Genomic DNA, 14,980 nt, shown 5'->3' on the forward strand with positions numbered 1-14,980 from the left:
ATTTTAGCCAGAATCAACCGTTTGAAAATGAAAATATCTTAATGATGGACTTGTTTCTTACAAATACACAGGTTTTCACTTCACGACACATTAATTGTTGGACTGGAGTTGTGATGGTTCTTGTGATGTTTTATAAGCTGTTTGGACTCTCATTCTGATGGAACCCATTCACTCCAGAGGAACCATCAGTGAGCATGTGATGTAAAAATTCTCCAAAACTGTGAAGAAACAAACTCATCTTCATCTTGGATGGCCTGAGGGTATATAGGTATATTTGGGGTAGGGGTGAACTATTCCTTTAACTAGCAGGTGTGAGATTTAGATCTTAATATATAGTTTCACGACAGAGAAAAACCTACAGAAATACACATCTTGATCAAAAAGCCACTGGGGGACATATGATTTCCATAAAGCACCGGAATAAACTCTGCTCAACAAATACCGCATTCTTTTCAGAATTTCTTATCACACGGAATATAGGGTCAGGCCAGCACACATTCCTTTGTTTTTAATCAAAACCAGACATATGATGTAACAGCCATTTGGATGAAGAAAAAACTAAATCCTAACACACAAACTATTCCCATAAAAGTTAGTGAGAAAGACAGATAGTGCAAGAGAGTCAATGCAGTATTACAGTATGTCTGCGAGCCTTTCCCTCCAAATCGTCACTTGTTTTAATAATTACTTCTCTGTAAAAGTATGAGTACTTTTGTGCTTTCCAGTGGAACCCTAAAGCCGCTCAGATTCCCTTACGTGAACATGAATCATAGGTGATCCACTTTTCTCCATTAGTCTTTCTGAATAATCCTATAAAAATGAGCTGACTTAGTCAAGGTCTGGCCGAAGGGGAAAAGTACAAGAGTGGGTCTCCCCTCTGTCTCTCCCTCACCACGTTCTTCAAAGTTATTTTTAAGAAAAATGATTTTAATTGTAACTCTCTCGGTTCCGTTTCTCTCACTCACTCTCCCATTTCCTGGAAAAGGGGAGCAAAATTGTGCCACACAATAAACCTTCACACAAAAAACACGTCGCTGGATTTATGATCACGCCTACTGCTGTATCCGACCAATCAAAACAACAGCCGTTCAAAACACCTCCAGATGTTGCACGTCATCTGGAGCAAAGAGATGATTACGAGTCACTGAATCATAGGTGTGGGAAAAAATGCCCACATCACTACAACAATGATTGTAGAGTAAGTATATGAGTGTGTGTGATGTGAAAGATGTTGTCTTCGTCTTGAAAATGTGGTAGCCTGGTTATGGAAGTTTTCCTGGTGCTCTTAAGCTCTCTCATGCTGAACTGACCTTTGACCTTGGGGTCCAAATATCAAGGAAGCCTTCACTCATTCAATCGCATGCATGAAGACATAAAGGTGGTGGAAGGGGACTGAGGGTCTCAGCTTTTACAATTTTTACAATGCATATCTATGTAAAATGCTAAACAAAATACTAGAATATAATAGATATCATTATGCTAGTACAAAAAAAAACATTGCGTTCATGAGACGTCCTTACTTACATAACTTCAAAAGTCTGTGTTTGTATTCATGTACAGGTTTGGATATACGTGTGATGAGAGATTTGAAAATATTTACACAAATACAGTGATATTTTTGACTTGTGAGGGCACTTTAAGTAGTTGTTTTACTTCGAATCTATAGACATAAACCGTTTTTGTGAGGGATAGTTTATCCAAAAATGAAAACTCTGTCATCATTTATTCTTTTGATAAAATACTCACAAAGGAATGCATTTACATGTATATACCATTTATGAAGTCAATGTCTATATAACTATCTTGATTTTGGTTGGTTTGAAGGTATGGTAACAAAGGCAGGGACTTTGTAAACTAGAGGGCCTGCTATAAAACACCAAACATTTTGTACATGTTTAGAATATGCCCATACCAAACCACTGACCTCAACTTGAAATATTTAAACTTGTTTAAAATTCTCCTCTGCTGAAGTTACAACAAAAGAAAAACAAAACGAACTGAACATTATTCTGCAGTGAAGTAAACTGTCCACTGCTGACAGACTGACTGTAAAATATGATGCAAGTGTTGAATTATAAGCTTTAACCAGATGATGTTGCTTAAAAAATGTTTGTGTGTGTTTGTGTACAGGTTTGGCTGTACTTGTGAAGGCCAAATTTGTGAAAATGCCCTCACAAATTTAGTTAAACATGGCAAAAACCATCTTGTGAAGTGGTCTTTATGATCTGAAATGCTCATACATCAGGTAAATTATATTTTACAAATGTAATGTCGAAAGGTTTGCATGAAGATTTGGTTTAGGGTTAGATAATAAATATCATTATCCTAGTATGAAAAACACTGTGTCTAGAGTTCCTCACTAGTATAACTGTTTGTATGAATGCAAATATTTAAAAATAGTCTTACAAATACAGTGAAATTTTGATTGCTTCAAAATCTAAAGAAATAAACAGGTTTTATGAGGGACAGTTCAACCAAAACTTAAAAGTCATAATTTATTCACCCTCATGTCATTCCAAACCTGTATGACTTTTTTTTATGTGGAACATAAAAGAACATATATTAAGAAATGTCTCATTGTTTGTTTGTTTTTTTTGTTTTGTTTTTTTTGTCCATACAATGTTAAGTCAATAGTAACCAAAGCTGTTTGGTTTTTAAAAATATATTTTGTGTTTCACAGGAGAAATTCATACAGTTCTGGTATGATATTAGGATGAGTAAACGATGCCAGAATTTTCATTTTTGCATGAACTATCCCTTTAAATTTAGAGTAGAGCAAACTTGATCACCTCTGTATAAAAACCAGGGCATCTATGAGATCTCCTCACTGGTATAGTGAAACCAGTATGTGTGCAACTGTGACAGTGATGATTTTGATGGATCAGTAATATTGATCTCATATTCATAACTTACATCTGACATTTTATTGTGATCCTGCTGAATGGATTGAAATGATTGAAATTTGTCAGGTATTCATGTAAAACTTTTATGACACTTCAATAATAAACTTTTTTTTCTTAACCATGGTGTGTTTATGAATGTCTAACATCCACATATTTGTACTAAATGAACATAAGAAGCTTAAATATTTCACATACAGAGTCCACGCATCATCCTAAGCTTATTATTAGATTCAGTGCAAAGTTACCCAAAAATTGTTGCTAGTTCATGTGAATGCCTGAAGAACTTGGCTACTAAATAACATCCCAGTGTTGGTTTTCATGTCCTACACAACAAGCAGTGTCCTCAACACATCTCTTTCAAGATGGACTTCGAGGAAACATTATTGTGATATTTTTAGAAATAACTATTTATGCTTTTCGACGCCAAACAACACTGCGAGGTTAGCTAAAAGTATTGTCAAGATATCAAATTGTGTTCCCAGTTCTTTATAAAAATGTTTAAGAAAATGTTAACATACCCAGTAACATAGTTTCTAGTTTCTTGCGGTCAACTCGAAACCTTTCCTCGGTCCAGTCTGGGTCAGGCGGGGAGATGTGGCCGCAGTGGCCGCTAGAGTCATCCTCAGACACGGCAGACGGTGAGTCGTCACTCCGCTCGCTGCTGGAGCCCTGATCATGATGCATGAAACTCAGCGGCTCAGCCATTTTGCGCCTTAAAAGTGTTTCAAACTTACTAAACGGGGTTTATGTGTGAAAGAGGCAAACGGCAAGTCAACATTAGGAGAAAAACATTCCGATTTCCAGGCAAGTTTTTCCAATCCTGCCTTTGAAGCCCCTCCGGCCAGTTACTGCCCCCGAGAAAATCTATCTGCCCCTAGATTCCTCACCCCTCCACTTTTCCTCTGGCTCCAGGACCAGAACACACTATAGTTGGAGGACATGGATGCATGGATGGATTATGGTCCTGCGGGAGCATTCACGTGTCAGGAGGATCACCGCCCACTCTCCTCCCAAAACTTTCTCATCATCATATTCAGTTTACCCTGCACGCGCCACAAAATTTACAAAACGACTTGCATGCACATTTTCTTTGTTTCTGTGATTCACGTTTTCAACTCCGGAACTAAAAGTGTTTTATAGAAATGTATTTATTTCTTTAATTTTTTTTTCTTCACTTTTTTACCTTACAGTTAAAAATGTCCAGTTACTGCAACTCTCTAGGAAAACATGCATACATACATACATACATACAGACTGACAGACAGAGAGATAGATCTTAGAAACTATCATACAGGGAGCCATTTGTTGTCATGTGACATGAAAACCTTAAAAAAGCGAGAGAGAGCGCAGAAAATTCAGCAAAACCTTTTTCTTAAGATCTCATTTTATCTTGATTAAATGGAGCAAACGCTAAGAAAAGGTAATTCACTTAAAAAATGACTTCAATTCCTTTGTATTTTTAGGATATTTTATGTAAGATAAACTGTTTATTTCATAAGGACATTACTTTACATTTTAAGTCAACAAATCAAACTTTTTGTCGAAAACAAGTTCTTTCCAAATGTATGAACATTGACAAAGATGTTTACATTTGTAGGAAATTCTCACGTTTATTTTAAACCAAATATTTAGTTTTACTAACCTTACTTTAGTTGTGGGAAGATGGGAAGAGAGAATTTGTGTATGACAGAAGCGAGTTCCTTTGTATTATTGAGCCAAAAACTAATTTCATGAAATAAACATCAACCTGGAATTATTAATGTGTACTTACTTTGCCCATTATTGTCGCTTGCCAGTGAAACACTTAAAATGCAAATAAAATATACTGAGCAGACCGTCCTGTCAAAGTATTAAATACCAGTGTTGAGTACTAGTATTAGTACAGAGTACTAAAAACCTTATGGTGGGGATAAAACGGATGAATATCGCCATCTAGTGGCACAAAATTAAATGTGAGCACAGCGAGTAGTTTCATCCCTAATCACACAGATATGGAAACCATAATTCTCAAACAATATCATAAAACAGCTGCAGCGAGACACATATTTATAATAACACCTTTTAATGCAAAAACAATAAAAATGATACAGTATTGTATTTATTTCTATACAATAAAATTACTAAAATGTAACTAATTCATTGGAAAATAAAACAATGTTTTTTTGTTATGTGTTAACTGACAGGTTGTTCCAGGATGTCTCTTTGAACAGGGACAAGTGACTCAGTCTCCTGAACAAGTTTGTTTTTCTTTTTTCTGTAAAGTTGTGCGTGTATATATGTATATATGTGTGGGTGCTTGTGTTGGGGGAGGTTCATCTGTTGGTAAACGTCTTGTCTCTGTACAGTTGTGTTGCAGGGTTGTGTGCAGTAATAGTGTCCATGTGCAACCATTTCAAAATCTTGCCATCCAGTTACATTGCATACTTCTGAGTCCATTCCCTTGCCAGTCTGTTATACCTAAAAGACAAGAATAGACACTTTCATTCAAAAGAATAGCACTTTTGATGAAGCATTCAGAGTCATTTGATACTCATACATATTAAATATTGCTTGATAGTAATAAAAGAAGAGAATGTAGAAAATATATGGAAATGAAGCTTTGATTACACTAGACTGAAGAAGAAGGTTCATACAGATGTAGCTATTTTATAAATAAAAGAGCGAAAGAGAGACATTTACATAAGGTCACTTACTTATCTTTGTCCGATTTGTAGATGTGTGCAATATCTGGAACTAAAGGGTCATCTGGATTCGGGTCACAAAGGAGGGAGCATATGGATAATAAAACTGAAAAACAGCAATAGAAAACAGCTGAATCATTTTAGGGGTGTTTGTAAAAGTACCATATTGAAGTCACTTCATGTGCCACAATGCTAAGGTCATGTTTATGATGAAAAGACCATATTTGTGCTCTCTAACCTTTGGACACCGTGAGGGCGGGTGACCACTGGGAGCGCAGAATGTCCAAACAGATGCTTCCATTACTGTTGATATTCGGGTGGTAGATTTTTGTTGTGAAGGCAACCTGTCAGCAAAATGGAGTCAAATATCTATAATAATAACAAATCGTTTATGGAAAAGGTAAGAACAGATGTAATTCTCCACTCACCTTTGGTGGTTTAAAGGGATAATCAGTCGGGAAATGGATTGTGAGGAAGAAAACCCCTCCCTGATATGGACTATCACTCTAGGGGAGATAATTCCTTTGTTTTACTGAGCCAATAACTTATTTCAGAAAATTGAGCTGAAATTATTCATGTGTACTTACTGGGCCCATTATTGTCGCCTGCCAGTGAAACACTGAAATTGTAAATATAATATGTTAAGTAAACTATCCTGTCAAAATATTAAAAGGCCAGTATTAAGTACACAGTTAGTAGACACACTTACAGTCTTCTCCGAGTGGTCCAGCTGAGCACTGCGAGGGTGGATCCCGTTGCAAGTCCTGTAGCTCCTACAAACACAGTATAAATGCACATGTACATTTCTTTGCTCCAAAAACACACTTGCATATTGCTGAAAATTCCGAGTGAAAGAACACAATATCAAGTTTTGATATATTATAAAAAAAGTTCATGAGCTGAAACCCGTGACTTATAAATGCAAGGTTTCTCATAAAGAATGTGTTTTATAGTATTTATTAATAGCTTATTGTTTATTCATTTTCATTTTTAAATGTTCCAGTTATACCTTTTTAGTAAACATTGTTACATGCTTTGGTCATCTTTATTGGTTGCTGTTTTTAAATATTTGTTACTTTTTTATTTTAATTACTTTAAATATTTAATTTATTTAGGCAACATTGCATTTTTTTATTTCATATGTACATTTCATTCTAGCCTTATTTTAATTAACGAAAACATTTTTATACATTTAAATCTAACACACACACCCACACATACATACATACATACATACATACATATATATATGTATGTATGTATGTATGTATGTGTGTGTGTGTGTGTGTGTGTGTGTGTGTGTGTGTGTGTGTGTGTGTGTGCGTGTATAGATATACGCACACTATATACTATATAATCAATGTTCTTAGGACATTCACATTAACGTTATATATTGTACATATTGTGAATTATTTTATAAAGAACCTTCTGTTTAAAGAAGGATAACCTTTTTAACTACAGCTGCTATAACATTCGTCGACAATCTAAATCAATGCAATGGCATACCTATTACAATTATAATGTCATATTTTTGATGTCCTGTAAGACTTCAGTCCGCTTTGTTCTCGACATCAAGCTCTTTTCATCTGGCCGAAAAATAAATTCTTCCAACCTTCCGACTTTATATAGTAATGTGGACCGAGAGATGGCTCACTCTATCAGCCATATGAAGATCTTTTGGATAGCCGTAATGCTATTCTACTTTCAAGAGATTTATTCTGTTTAGAAATTAAAAATATTACCTTCTGGATCCTTTTCAAAGCCATCAGATCTCCGCTTCTTTTCTCCGCCTGAGGATGTGAAGTGAACAACAATGTAAGGGCGGACATGAGGGTAGTTTATTTCAAAATAAAAGTCTTTGCACTGTCATAAACATGTGCTCAAAATAGCAAAATAAAGCAATGTGTGGGACGGTTCGTTCTGTGAGGTTCATGATGCGAATTATTTAGATTTTGTTTAGGATCACTATGACTCTAAATAATAATTTATAAATTGTTTTTTGTGTTATTTAACAATAAAACACACAGTAAAATATACACACTTTTATCATAATTACATAATCACTTTTATCATAATCATCATCTCCAGTCATACATAAATGTGTAACACACACCACACACCATCACACTCAGTCATACACAACACACACACACACACACACACACACACACACACACACACACATATAACATTCTTTAAACATTTCAAGGGGTTGCCAGAAAAAAAAAGTAGGTACAAAATCTTACATTTACATTTAGTCATTAAGCAGACACTTTCATCCAAAACGACTTAAAAATGATGACAATGGAAGCAATCAAAATCAACAAAAGAGCAATATATAAGTGCTATAACAAGTCCCAGTTAGCTTAACGCAGTACACATAGCAAGGGCTTTTTAAATAATATAATAAATAAAAATAAAACAGACAGAATAGAAAAATAATCTTTAGATTTTATTTATTTGGATAGCCGTAATGCTATTCTACTTTTTAGACATTTATTCCATTTAGAAATAAAACTTCTTAAATTAAGTTAAAATAAATCAAATCAAATTAAATTAAATTAAATTAAATTAAATTAAATTAAATTAAATTAAATTAAATTAAGTTAAAATAAATTAAAATCTTACCAGTCTTAAAAGGAAAGAGGCTCATACATGGTTTTGTACAATTCACCAAGGGGTTTATTATCTTTGGATAAGTGTTTTAAAGATTCTAAGTAATTTTTGCATTTATTTTTAAAAAGATTTAAAGAGGGTTTAGTGTAATTCCACTTTCATGTGTATGATATTTACCCATTTAATAATAATGTTTAACATCAATGACATCTTTTTTGAAAGATGATCTGCATAAACCAAAACCTGAAATAAATTTAGTGACAGAATATCAGTATCAATATCAATATTTAGCCAGCTGTAAAGATCTTGCCAGAACTGCAGTGTGACTGGACAAGAAAAAAATAAATGTTCAATTGTTTCATGCTCTTCTAAACGGAGAACACGCACAGACACACACGTCTGTTCATTAAGAAGTTCAGGTGAATGTGCCCTTATCTCAAAGAAATAAGGTCATTGGAAACTTGTATGTTCTCATGGAATGAATCAGAATCAGAAGTGTCAGGAGCTTCCAGTACAGAAAGTACAAACATAGAGCAGACATACATATAATTTAGTGTCCAAGTGTTTACCACACAGGAAGTTTTTACAAAGCAATAAAGAGAATTGACAATGAAAATATAGAGAAAAAAAGATAATAAAAACACTAATAATAAAGAGAATTGACGATGAAAATATAGAGAAAAATAAAATGTCATTAGACAGAATTGTGAATGTGTATATGTGCTGTTTACAGATATATTTTGATGAGTTATTTACAGTACTGAGGTGTGTTATGTGTTGTTCAGATATGGGGGAAATACTGTTCTTGTGTCTGGCTGTTTTGGTGCTCAGTGCGATGTAGCGCTGGCCAGAAGGAACAGTTCAAAGAGGAAGTGTGCTGGGTGTGAGGGGTCCAGAGAGTGATTTTACCAGTCCTTTTCCTCACTTTGTAAAGATCTTGGAGGCTGGGCAGGGGTCACCAATAATCCTCTCAGCAGTCCTGTCCGTCTAATCTCCTGATGTCTGATTTGATAGCTGAGCCAAACCAAACAGACTCAATGATGTGATTAAAAGCACCTGAATGAATGTAAATATACATGTAAACATAGCCCCAAATGTACTAAGCAGGAAGGGAAGGGGGCTGGAAGGGCAGAGTGTTTAGTGGATGGGTGCCGAGGGATTACTGTAATTCATTTTTGATGCAGGATGCAGATGTTCTGTGTGCTAATCGCAAATTAGAGCTAATCCCAATAAACAACATATCAGACAGAATTACTGCCTGCATCATCTGCAGTGGGCTCCACTTCACTGGTGTGTGAGTTACATGTTTACTTGCTGAAAATAATCTGCTTGTTTGTGGTTTTGTGTTCATATCTTTCATATCACACCTGTTGAGATATACTTTGATGTGACACATATAATTCATACACCATAATTGTTCCATATTTTTTATTTTATATTATATTTATATTACTATAATATTATGTTGTATACACACACAGTTATATGGGAGAGACTGGATAATTTTAAACATTTTTGTTTGTGATAAATTATTCCTAATAAGATCATGTTAAATTATCATTATATTATATTATATATATTATATTATATTATATTATATTATATTATATTATATTATATTATATTATATTATATTATATTATATAGTTTCTGTAGCAAATTTCATTTTTTTACTATTTATTTAAAATATTATTTAATATGATGTATCGTTTGTAATTACAATATATATATAATATAATATTATTCTTTTTACATGTATTATGATTATATATTATTATATTATTAATATATAATATAAATTAGAATTTTATTGTAAATTGTATTTAATACATTATATATTATACAAACATTCTCAGATTATGAAGCAAAGGGTTTAGGTGTGATTTATTGGATTTATTGCAGCTTGCAGCCTTCTTTCATATGGCCACTAGATGGAAGCACTACACGAACAAAACATGTTCACCTGTTATTGCATTGTAGCTCTTTATAGATATTTTGTATTTTATCACCTTAAGATTCAGGACACCAAAACAATATAAAGTAAGTTATATATAGGCTAATATATGTAACCCCATTGATCGCAAACACAAAACAATATTACTATAGAGTGTATTTGTTTACCAGTTGAGGTGAGTGGCCTATGCAGAGGTGATTCTGTCTGACATTAGAGAAAGTTAGCAGCCAGTGAGCAGGTGCTTTAGTTAGCCTCTGCATTAAAATGCCAACTGGTCTCGCTTCATCATGTCAACTTCATCAAGGAAACTCTGAACCAAATCAGCTTTGTTCAGTGATTCCACAGAGCTTGCCAAACGACTGCTGCGTGCCAAATGCACATCTGCATGTTTGGAGCTCTCTGCACCGCTAAGCTACTTACAAATTAGCAGTGGACATAATATTTTCTCTTCATCATTATCAATAACACCACAGCTTACACACACATGCACACACGGAAAGTAGCTACAACAAACAGGGCTAATTTTTACAGCTGGTGCTTGGCTCCGAAGCGTCATAAAATCTCCTGTGTGTGGTTAAGCCTATAACAAGAACAGATGTTGAGATTGGATTTTTATTATTATTTTTATTATTATTTTGTATTCTGTAGATCTCTTGGAATGCTAAAACGTGGATGTTGTTAGTCATTTATTATGCGGCTTTCTGGAATACTTGACTCTGATTGGGCAATTGCGACATTCAGCGGTCTATCAGATGTTGCACTTACAAAATTATTCAAAAAGTAATGGGGGCTACTGTTAGGAAAAAAACAAACAATCACACCCTGTCATAAGTCACACCCTGTGCTTACAGATGTTTATGTAACTCTTCTTTGGTATTCCCTAAAATCAGGTTTTTCAATTTTGTTTTTCATTAAAGGCCATTTTTTAACAGGATAATCTTAACCCTGGGCATAATAGTTTAAAAAGGACCCATCATCTATAATTGTTATTTTGTTAAGGGCAGTTGGCACGAAAGATTATTGGGATCAGCAGTGATTGATAATATTTTAATAATTTAATTCCTATAGTCCTGAGCTTGTCTCAGGCTGAAGTGTTTTTAATCTCTGTTTTCATGCCCCTCTCCTCTGCTAATCTGTTTTTCTATTATTCTCTTTAAACCCCTAACAAAACAATTGCTTTTCCTAATGTAATATTATTGAGATTACCTTTAAAAAACAATATATACTATCAAATTGTTTATATAGCGTACACATTACCAAATTACAGTAAATTTCATATAAACTTTATCCAACATATTTTTAACTGTACAAAAACATAGGCTAGATATCTATAAAATCTATGTACAAATACAGTCCGTTAAGCTGTTTTATATTGCTAACTTATTATCATATTATTTAAATGTATCATCGTAATCATAAACACATTGGTTTGTATCACAGACCGTTTAGTTTTTTTGTTCTTTCTTTCTTTCTTTCTTTCTTTCTTTCTTTCTTTCTTTCACTTTTTCCTCCAGTTATTTATGCGACTATATTGAATCGGAAGTCTCGCACATTCATAGAAAAATAACTTATTTCCGCGTTGCAAAATAAGGTGGATACTTTTATAACATGCCAATACATGTGAATGCATGTAATAATAATGTCAATACAATAATACAAATATTTTTTTGTTTGTTTACAATTATTTCTGTTTATATAGATTATTCCAGATTTGCTGACTTGTAAATGGTTGCTTTTAAAACAAAGACATTTGTGTAAAATGATAGAATATGAATTATGATGATTATGCTACGATATTAGAGTTAAGCCTTTGCAGTAAACAATTGGATAATGAAGTGATTTCATAATGTATAATGATAAACAAAATAGTAATAAAACACTGCATTTGTCGGTTTCCTTCTAAGCAATAACTGTCTAGAATAGAATTTTAAAAAACGACCATGATTTTGTAGATCTGCAGGTGATGTTCTTGCAATGGTGTATATCTGCAGAACCTTTGTTGAGCTTGTTTAAATAAAAATGTCTGGGCATGGATTATAAAAGCAGGCTGACATGAATTAAAGATGATTGGGCTGTTGAGTAGTGTGACAGTTTCTGGGAAACAAACTGCTTAACCTTGTTGTTGTTTGGCTTAAATACACCTTTTTTCCAGATGGTAGAATTGTTAACAGGCCACCTAACAGGTCAGCAATATCTTAACTAGAAGACATCTGTATACTGTTCTCATGTCTTTGACAGCAAGAAGACTGGGACCAGTGAAGAAATGAGCCGATTTCTTAAACTTCTTCCTTCTGTGTGACAAGTCAAGTTAATTTTCAATGACATATTTTTCGATCTGGAGTGCTGAAACAAAGAAACAGAAGGCAGGAATCAAAAGCATAAAATATGTTTTATTTTTTTGTCATGATGTGGGTTTGTTTTTGCTGGTATTATATTGCTCTGTTGATGAGACTGATCAATGCAAAACATTCATCATCACAGCAGGTAAAGTGCTTTAGAATCCTTCCTGTTCCCCAGACACATACCGTATTACAATAGGGAAATATTATGACATTCACAATAGTGGTGAACAAGGTCACCCTGCAGATATTTTAACAGAGAAAAAGAAAGAAAATGTTCAAGAAAAATAGGGTAACTTATTGTGAATCAGATTTATGGATAATTCCCATGAACATATAACATAAAACATTATTTAACACTTTTTACATGAATCATTTTTACACATGAAAGATAAATAGTTAAGAATAAAACAGTCTCTAGTATTCAAATATTTGATAAACCACTACAAAAAATCCACAGGAAAGCTGACAAACAAAACCATTGTCAAAAGGTGTGATACTGTATAAACCGATAGTCCTTTATACCATATGTGGTCTTTAAAATTGTCCGTTTTCATTTGCATATTTAACTCTCAGTCTCAGAATCACTGCTGTTTTCTGTGCGAGGTGGTGATCTTTTCAAAGTGCTTTTACTCTCTTGTTTTGAAGTGCTGGACAAATCTATTGCCATGTCTTCTGAGTCGTCTGCTCCATTGGCTCCACTCGACCATGTCGTGTCGCTGTCTTTCACCTTATGTTCCTCCGAATACGAATCAGAGTGTGTTGATTCAGGTGTGCCAGGAGGTTTTTTTGCAATTTCCAGAGACTTTTTATGCATTCCTGAAAGAATAAAATGCAAATGCAATTAAAAACTGACCTTAAACAGCTGAATATTTATAGCTGGATTACAAAACAGCCCAATTTGTGTACATTTAAGTCTATACTTTTAAGTGTAAAATATGGGCAACAGCCGACAGACATTCACAAGACACCTCAGCTATGTATTCAAGTGATCAAATACATATTTGAGTCTTTGAGTACAAAATAGAAAAACCACCTGCTGGCTCACCTAGAAGCCAGGGAGCGCAGGAGCCCATCATGCCATTCTTGGCCGAGTTGATGATGGATTCTGGAAGTGGAATGGAGTGACGGACCATGGCACCATACAGCCCATATTCTGCCATGACACTGCTGCGGCCCCAGCACTTCTCCCTTTTCCTCCACTTAGCACGGCGGTTCTGAAACCATACCTGGACAAAAACAAACCTGGGCATTAGCTACTGGAAAGAAAGAAAGACCAAGAAAGAAAAAGAGAGGGAAAAACTGTGAAAATTATCCAACCTGTATTCTGTCCTCTGGTAGCTCTGTCTTCATGGCCAGCATTTCTCTTGCGTAAACATCTGGATAGTGTGCTTCATGGAAGGCTTTCTCCAGCTCCTCGAGCTGATGCGAGGTAAAAACTGTCCTGAAAATCAAAACGAGATGTATGGTTGATAAAACAAATCACTAAATCCACAGATTAAACATTTAACGTAACATTTGATTTCAGTACATACCTGTGCCTTCGCTTCTTCCTCTTTTGTGAGTTCCCTGAGTTTTTCCCATCATTGCGATCCCCAGAAAGACAATCATCATCTGTAATAAAAAAATGTATGTTAATAAAAATTACAATCCTTGAGAGATTAAAACAGAATTCATAAATTGGGTCAAGGGAACACAATGCAAATTAATAAATACAAATATGTAAGAAATAAAAAAATAACAAAAAGAAACAAAAACTACACAAAAAAAATAAACATTAAAATAACTGGTTTTATTTAAGTCCAAATATAATACGACTAAATCTAAAGCTTATTTTTATACTATTTATAAGAGTAGCCTATTATACTATTATTTCTGTTTCCATCAAATCAGTAAATAAAATCACAAAATTATCCGTTAATTAAAAAGTTTCCATTGCAAATAGAGAAAACCGATTTGAGGATCAGTTTCAGCACCAACTTCTGTGAACAGCTCTTCCGCTCATTCAATAATCAAATAAAGTCATTCGTACCGGAATAGGCGTCCCGTTGCTGTTCTAGATTCTGAATGAAGTGGCTCTCTGTCCGTGGCTGTAGGAGCGGGATGTGGCTCGGGAGAAAACACGGGGCCCCGGGGGGTTGTTGAGCCGCCAAACTGCAGAGAAAACCCAAGCCGAGCGGCAAAGAGCCTCCCGGGAAAGCAAATCCTCCGAGCGCCGCGCTCTGCCCCTCTCCGTTGGCCCCTGCACCAGAACCGGACTGATGCGGCTGGAGATCCGACTCCAGACCGAGCAGGTCTGTGATCGCGAACCCTTTGGACCTAAATCCAGATCCATTTAGACGTGATTTGTCGATTCCGAATGAGGGATACAGTTTAACCTTAGGTTTTTCGTCTATAGCCTCTTCTCTACCCGTCATGGTGGCAGTTTGTTTAATTCACTTTCTCTCTGAGGAGGTCGTTCCAGTGGGACAGTTACGCGCTCTGGCG

At 34.8% G+C, this 14,980-nt stretch overlaps 3 protein-coding genes across 4 annotated transcripts in view; all 3 read right to left on the reverse strand.

Annotated features, from left to right (window-relative positions):
• The window catches only part of LOC109080364 (protein bicaudal C homolog 1-B-like), a 32,936-nt gene extending 29,039 nt beyond the window's left edge, over positions 1 to 3,897 (reverse strand). The window contains 2 exon segments of the mRNA XM_042743107.1: positions 3,422 to 3,572; positions 3,791 to 3,897. Coding sequence (XP_042599041.1) covers positions 3,422 to 3,572; positions 3,791 to 3,844 — 205 coding nt within the window. The 5' untranslated portion in view covers positions 3,845 to 3,897.
• A 1,055-nt stretch (positions 3,898 to 4,952) lies between these two features.
• On the reverse strand, positions 4,953 to 7,444 carry LOC122140147 (ubiquitin-conjugating enzyme E2 D4-like). Its single transcript, XM_042742147.1, has 7 exons — positions 7,327 to 7,444; positions 6,294 to 6,357; positions 6,172 to 6,203; positions 6,013 to 6,090; positions 5,823 to 5,928; positions 5,597 to 5,690; positions 4,953 to 5,360 (listed from the first exon to the last, which is right to left on the reverse strand). Exons 1-7 carry the CDS (start codon positions 7,411 to 7,413, stop codon positions 5,315 to 5,317), a joined length of 507 nt encoding a protein of 168 aa, XP_042598081.1. The 5' UTR covers positions 7,414 to 7,444; the 3' UTR covers positions 4,953 to 5,314.
• A 4,633-nt stretch (positions 7,445 to 12,077) lies between these two features.
• Positions 12,078 to 14,980, reverse strand: vsx1 (visual system homeobox 1 homolog, chx10-like). 2 transcript variants are annotated; one of them, XM_042742148.1, is made up of 5 exons: positions 14,526 to 14,980; positions 14,029 to 14,107; positions 13,814 to 13,937; positions 13,530 to 13,722; positions 12,078 to 13,312 (listed from the first exon to the last, which is right to left on the reverse strand). In XM_042742148.1, the coding sequence occupies exons 1-5, from the start codon at positions 14,908 to 14,910 to the stop codon at positions 13,059 to 13,061; spliced, it is 1,035 nt and encodes a 344-aa protein (XP_042598082.1). In that variant the 5' UTR covers positions 14,911 to 14,980; the 3' UTR covers positions 12,078 to 13,058. The 2 variants fall into 2 exon arrangements, with proteins under 2 accessions (XP_042598082.1, XP_042598083.1); XM_042742149.1 differs by having other exon boundaries at positions 12,081 to 13,312; positions 13,542 to 13,722.

This window comes from Cyprinus carpio, chromosome B17, assembly GCF_018340385.1.
Source record: "Cyprinus carpio isolate SPL01 chromosome B17, ASM1834038v1, whole genome shotgun sequence".
In the NCBI taxonomy this organism is placed as follows: domain Eukaryota; kingdom Metazoa; phylum Chordata; class Actinopteri; order Cypriniformes; family Cyprinidae; genus Cyprinus; species Cyprinus carpio.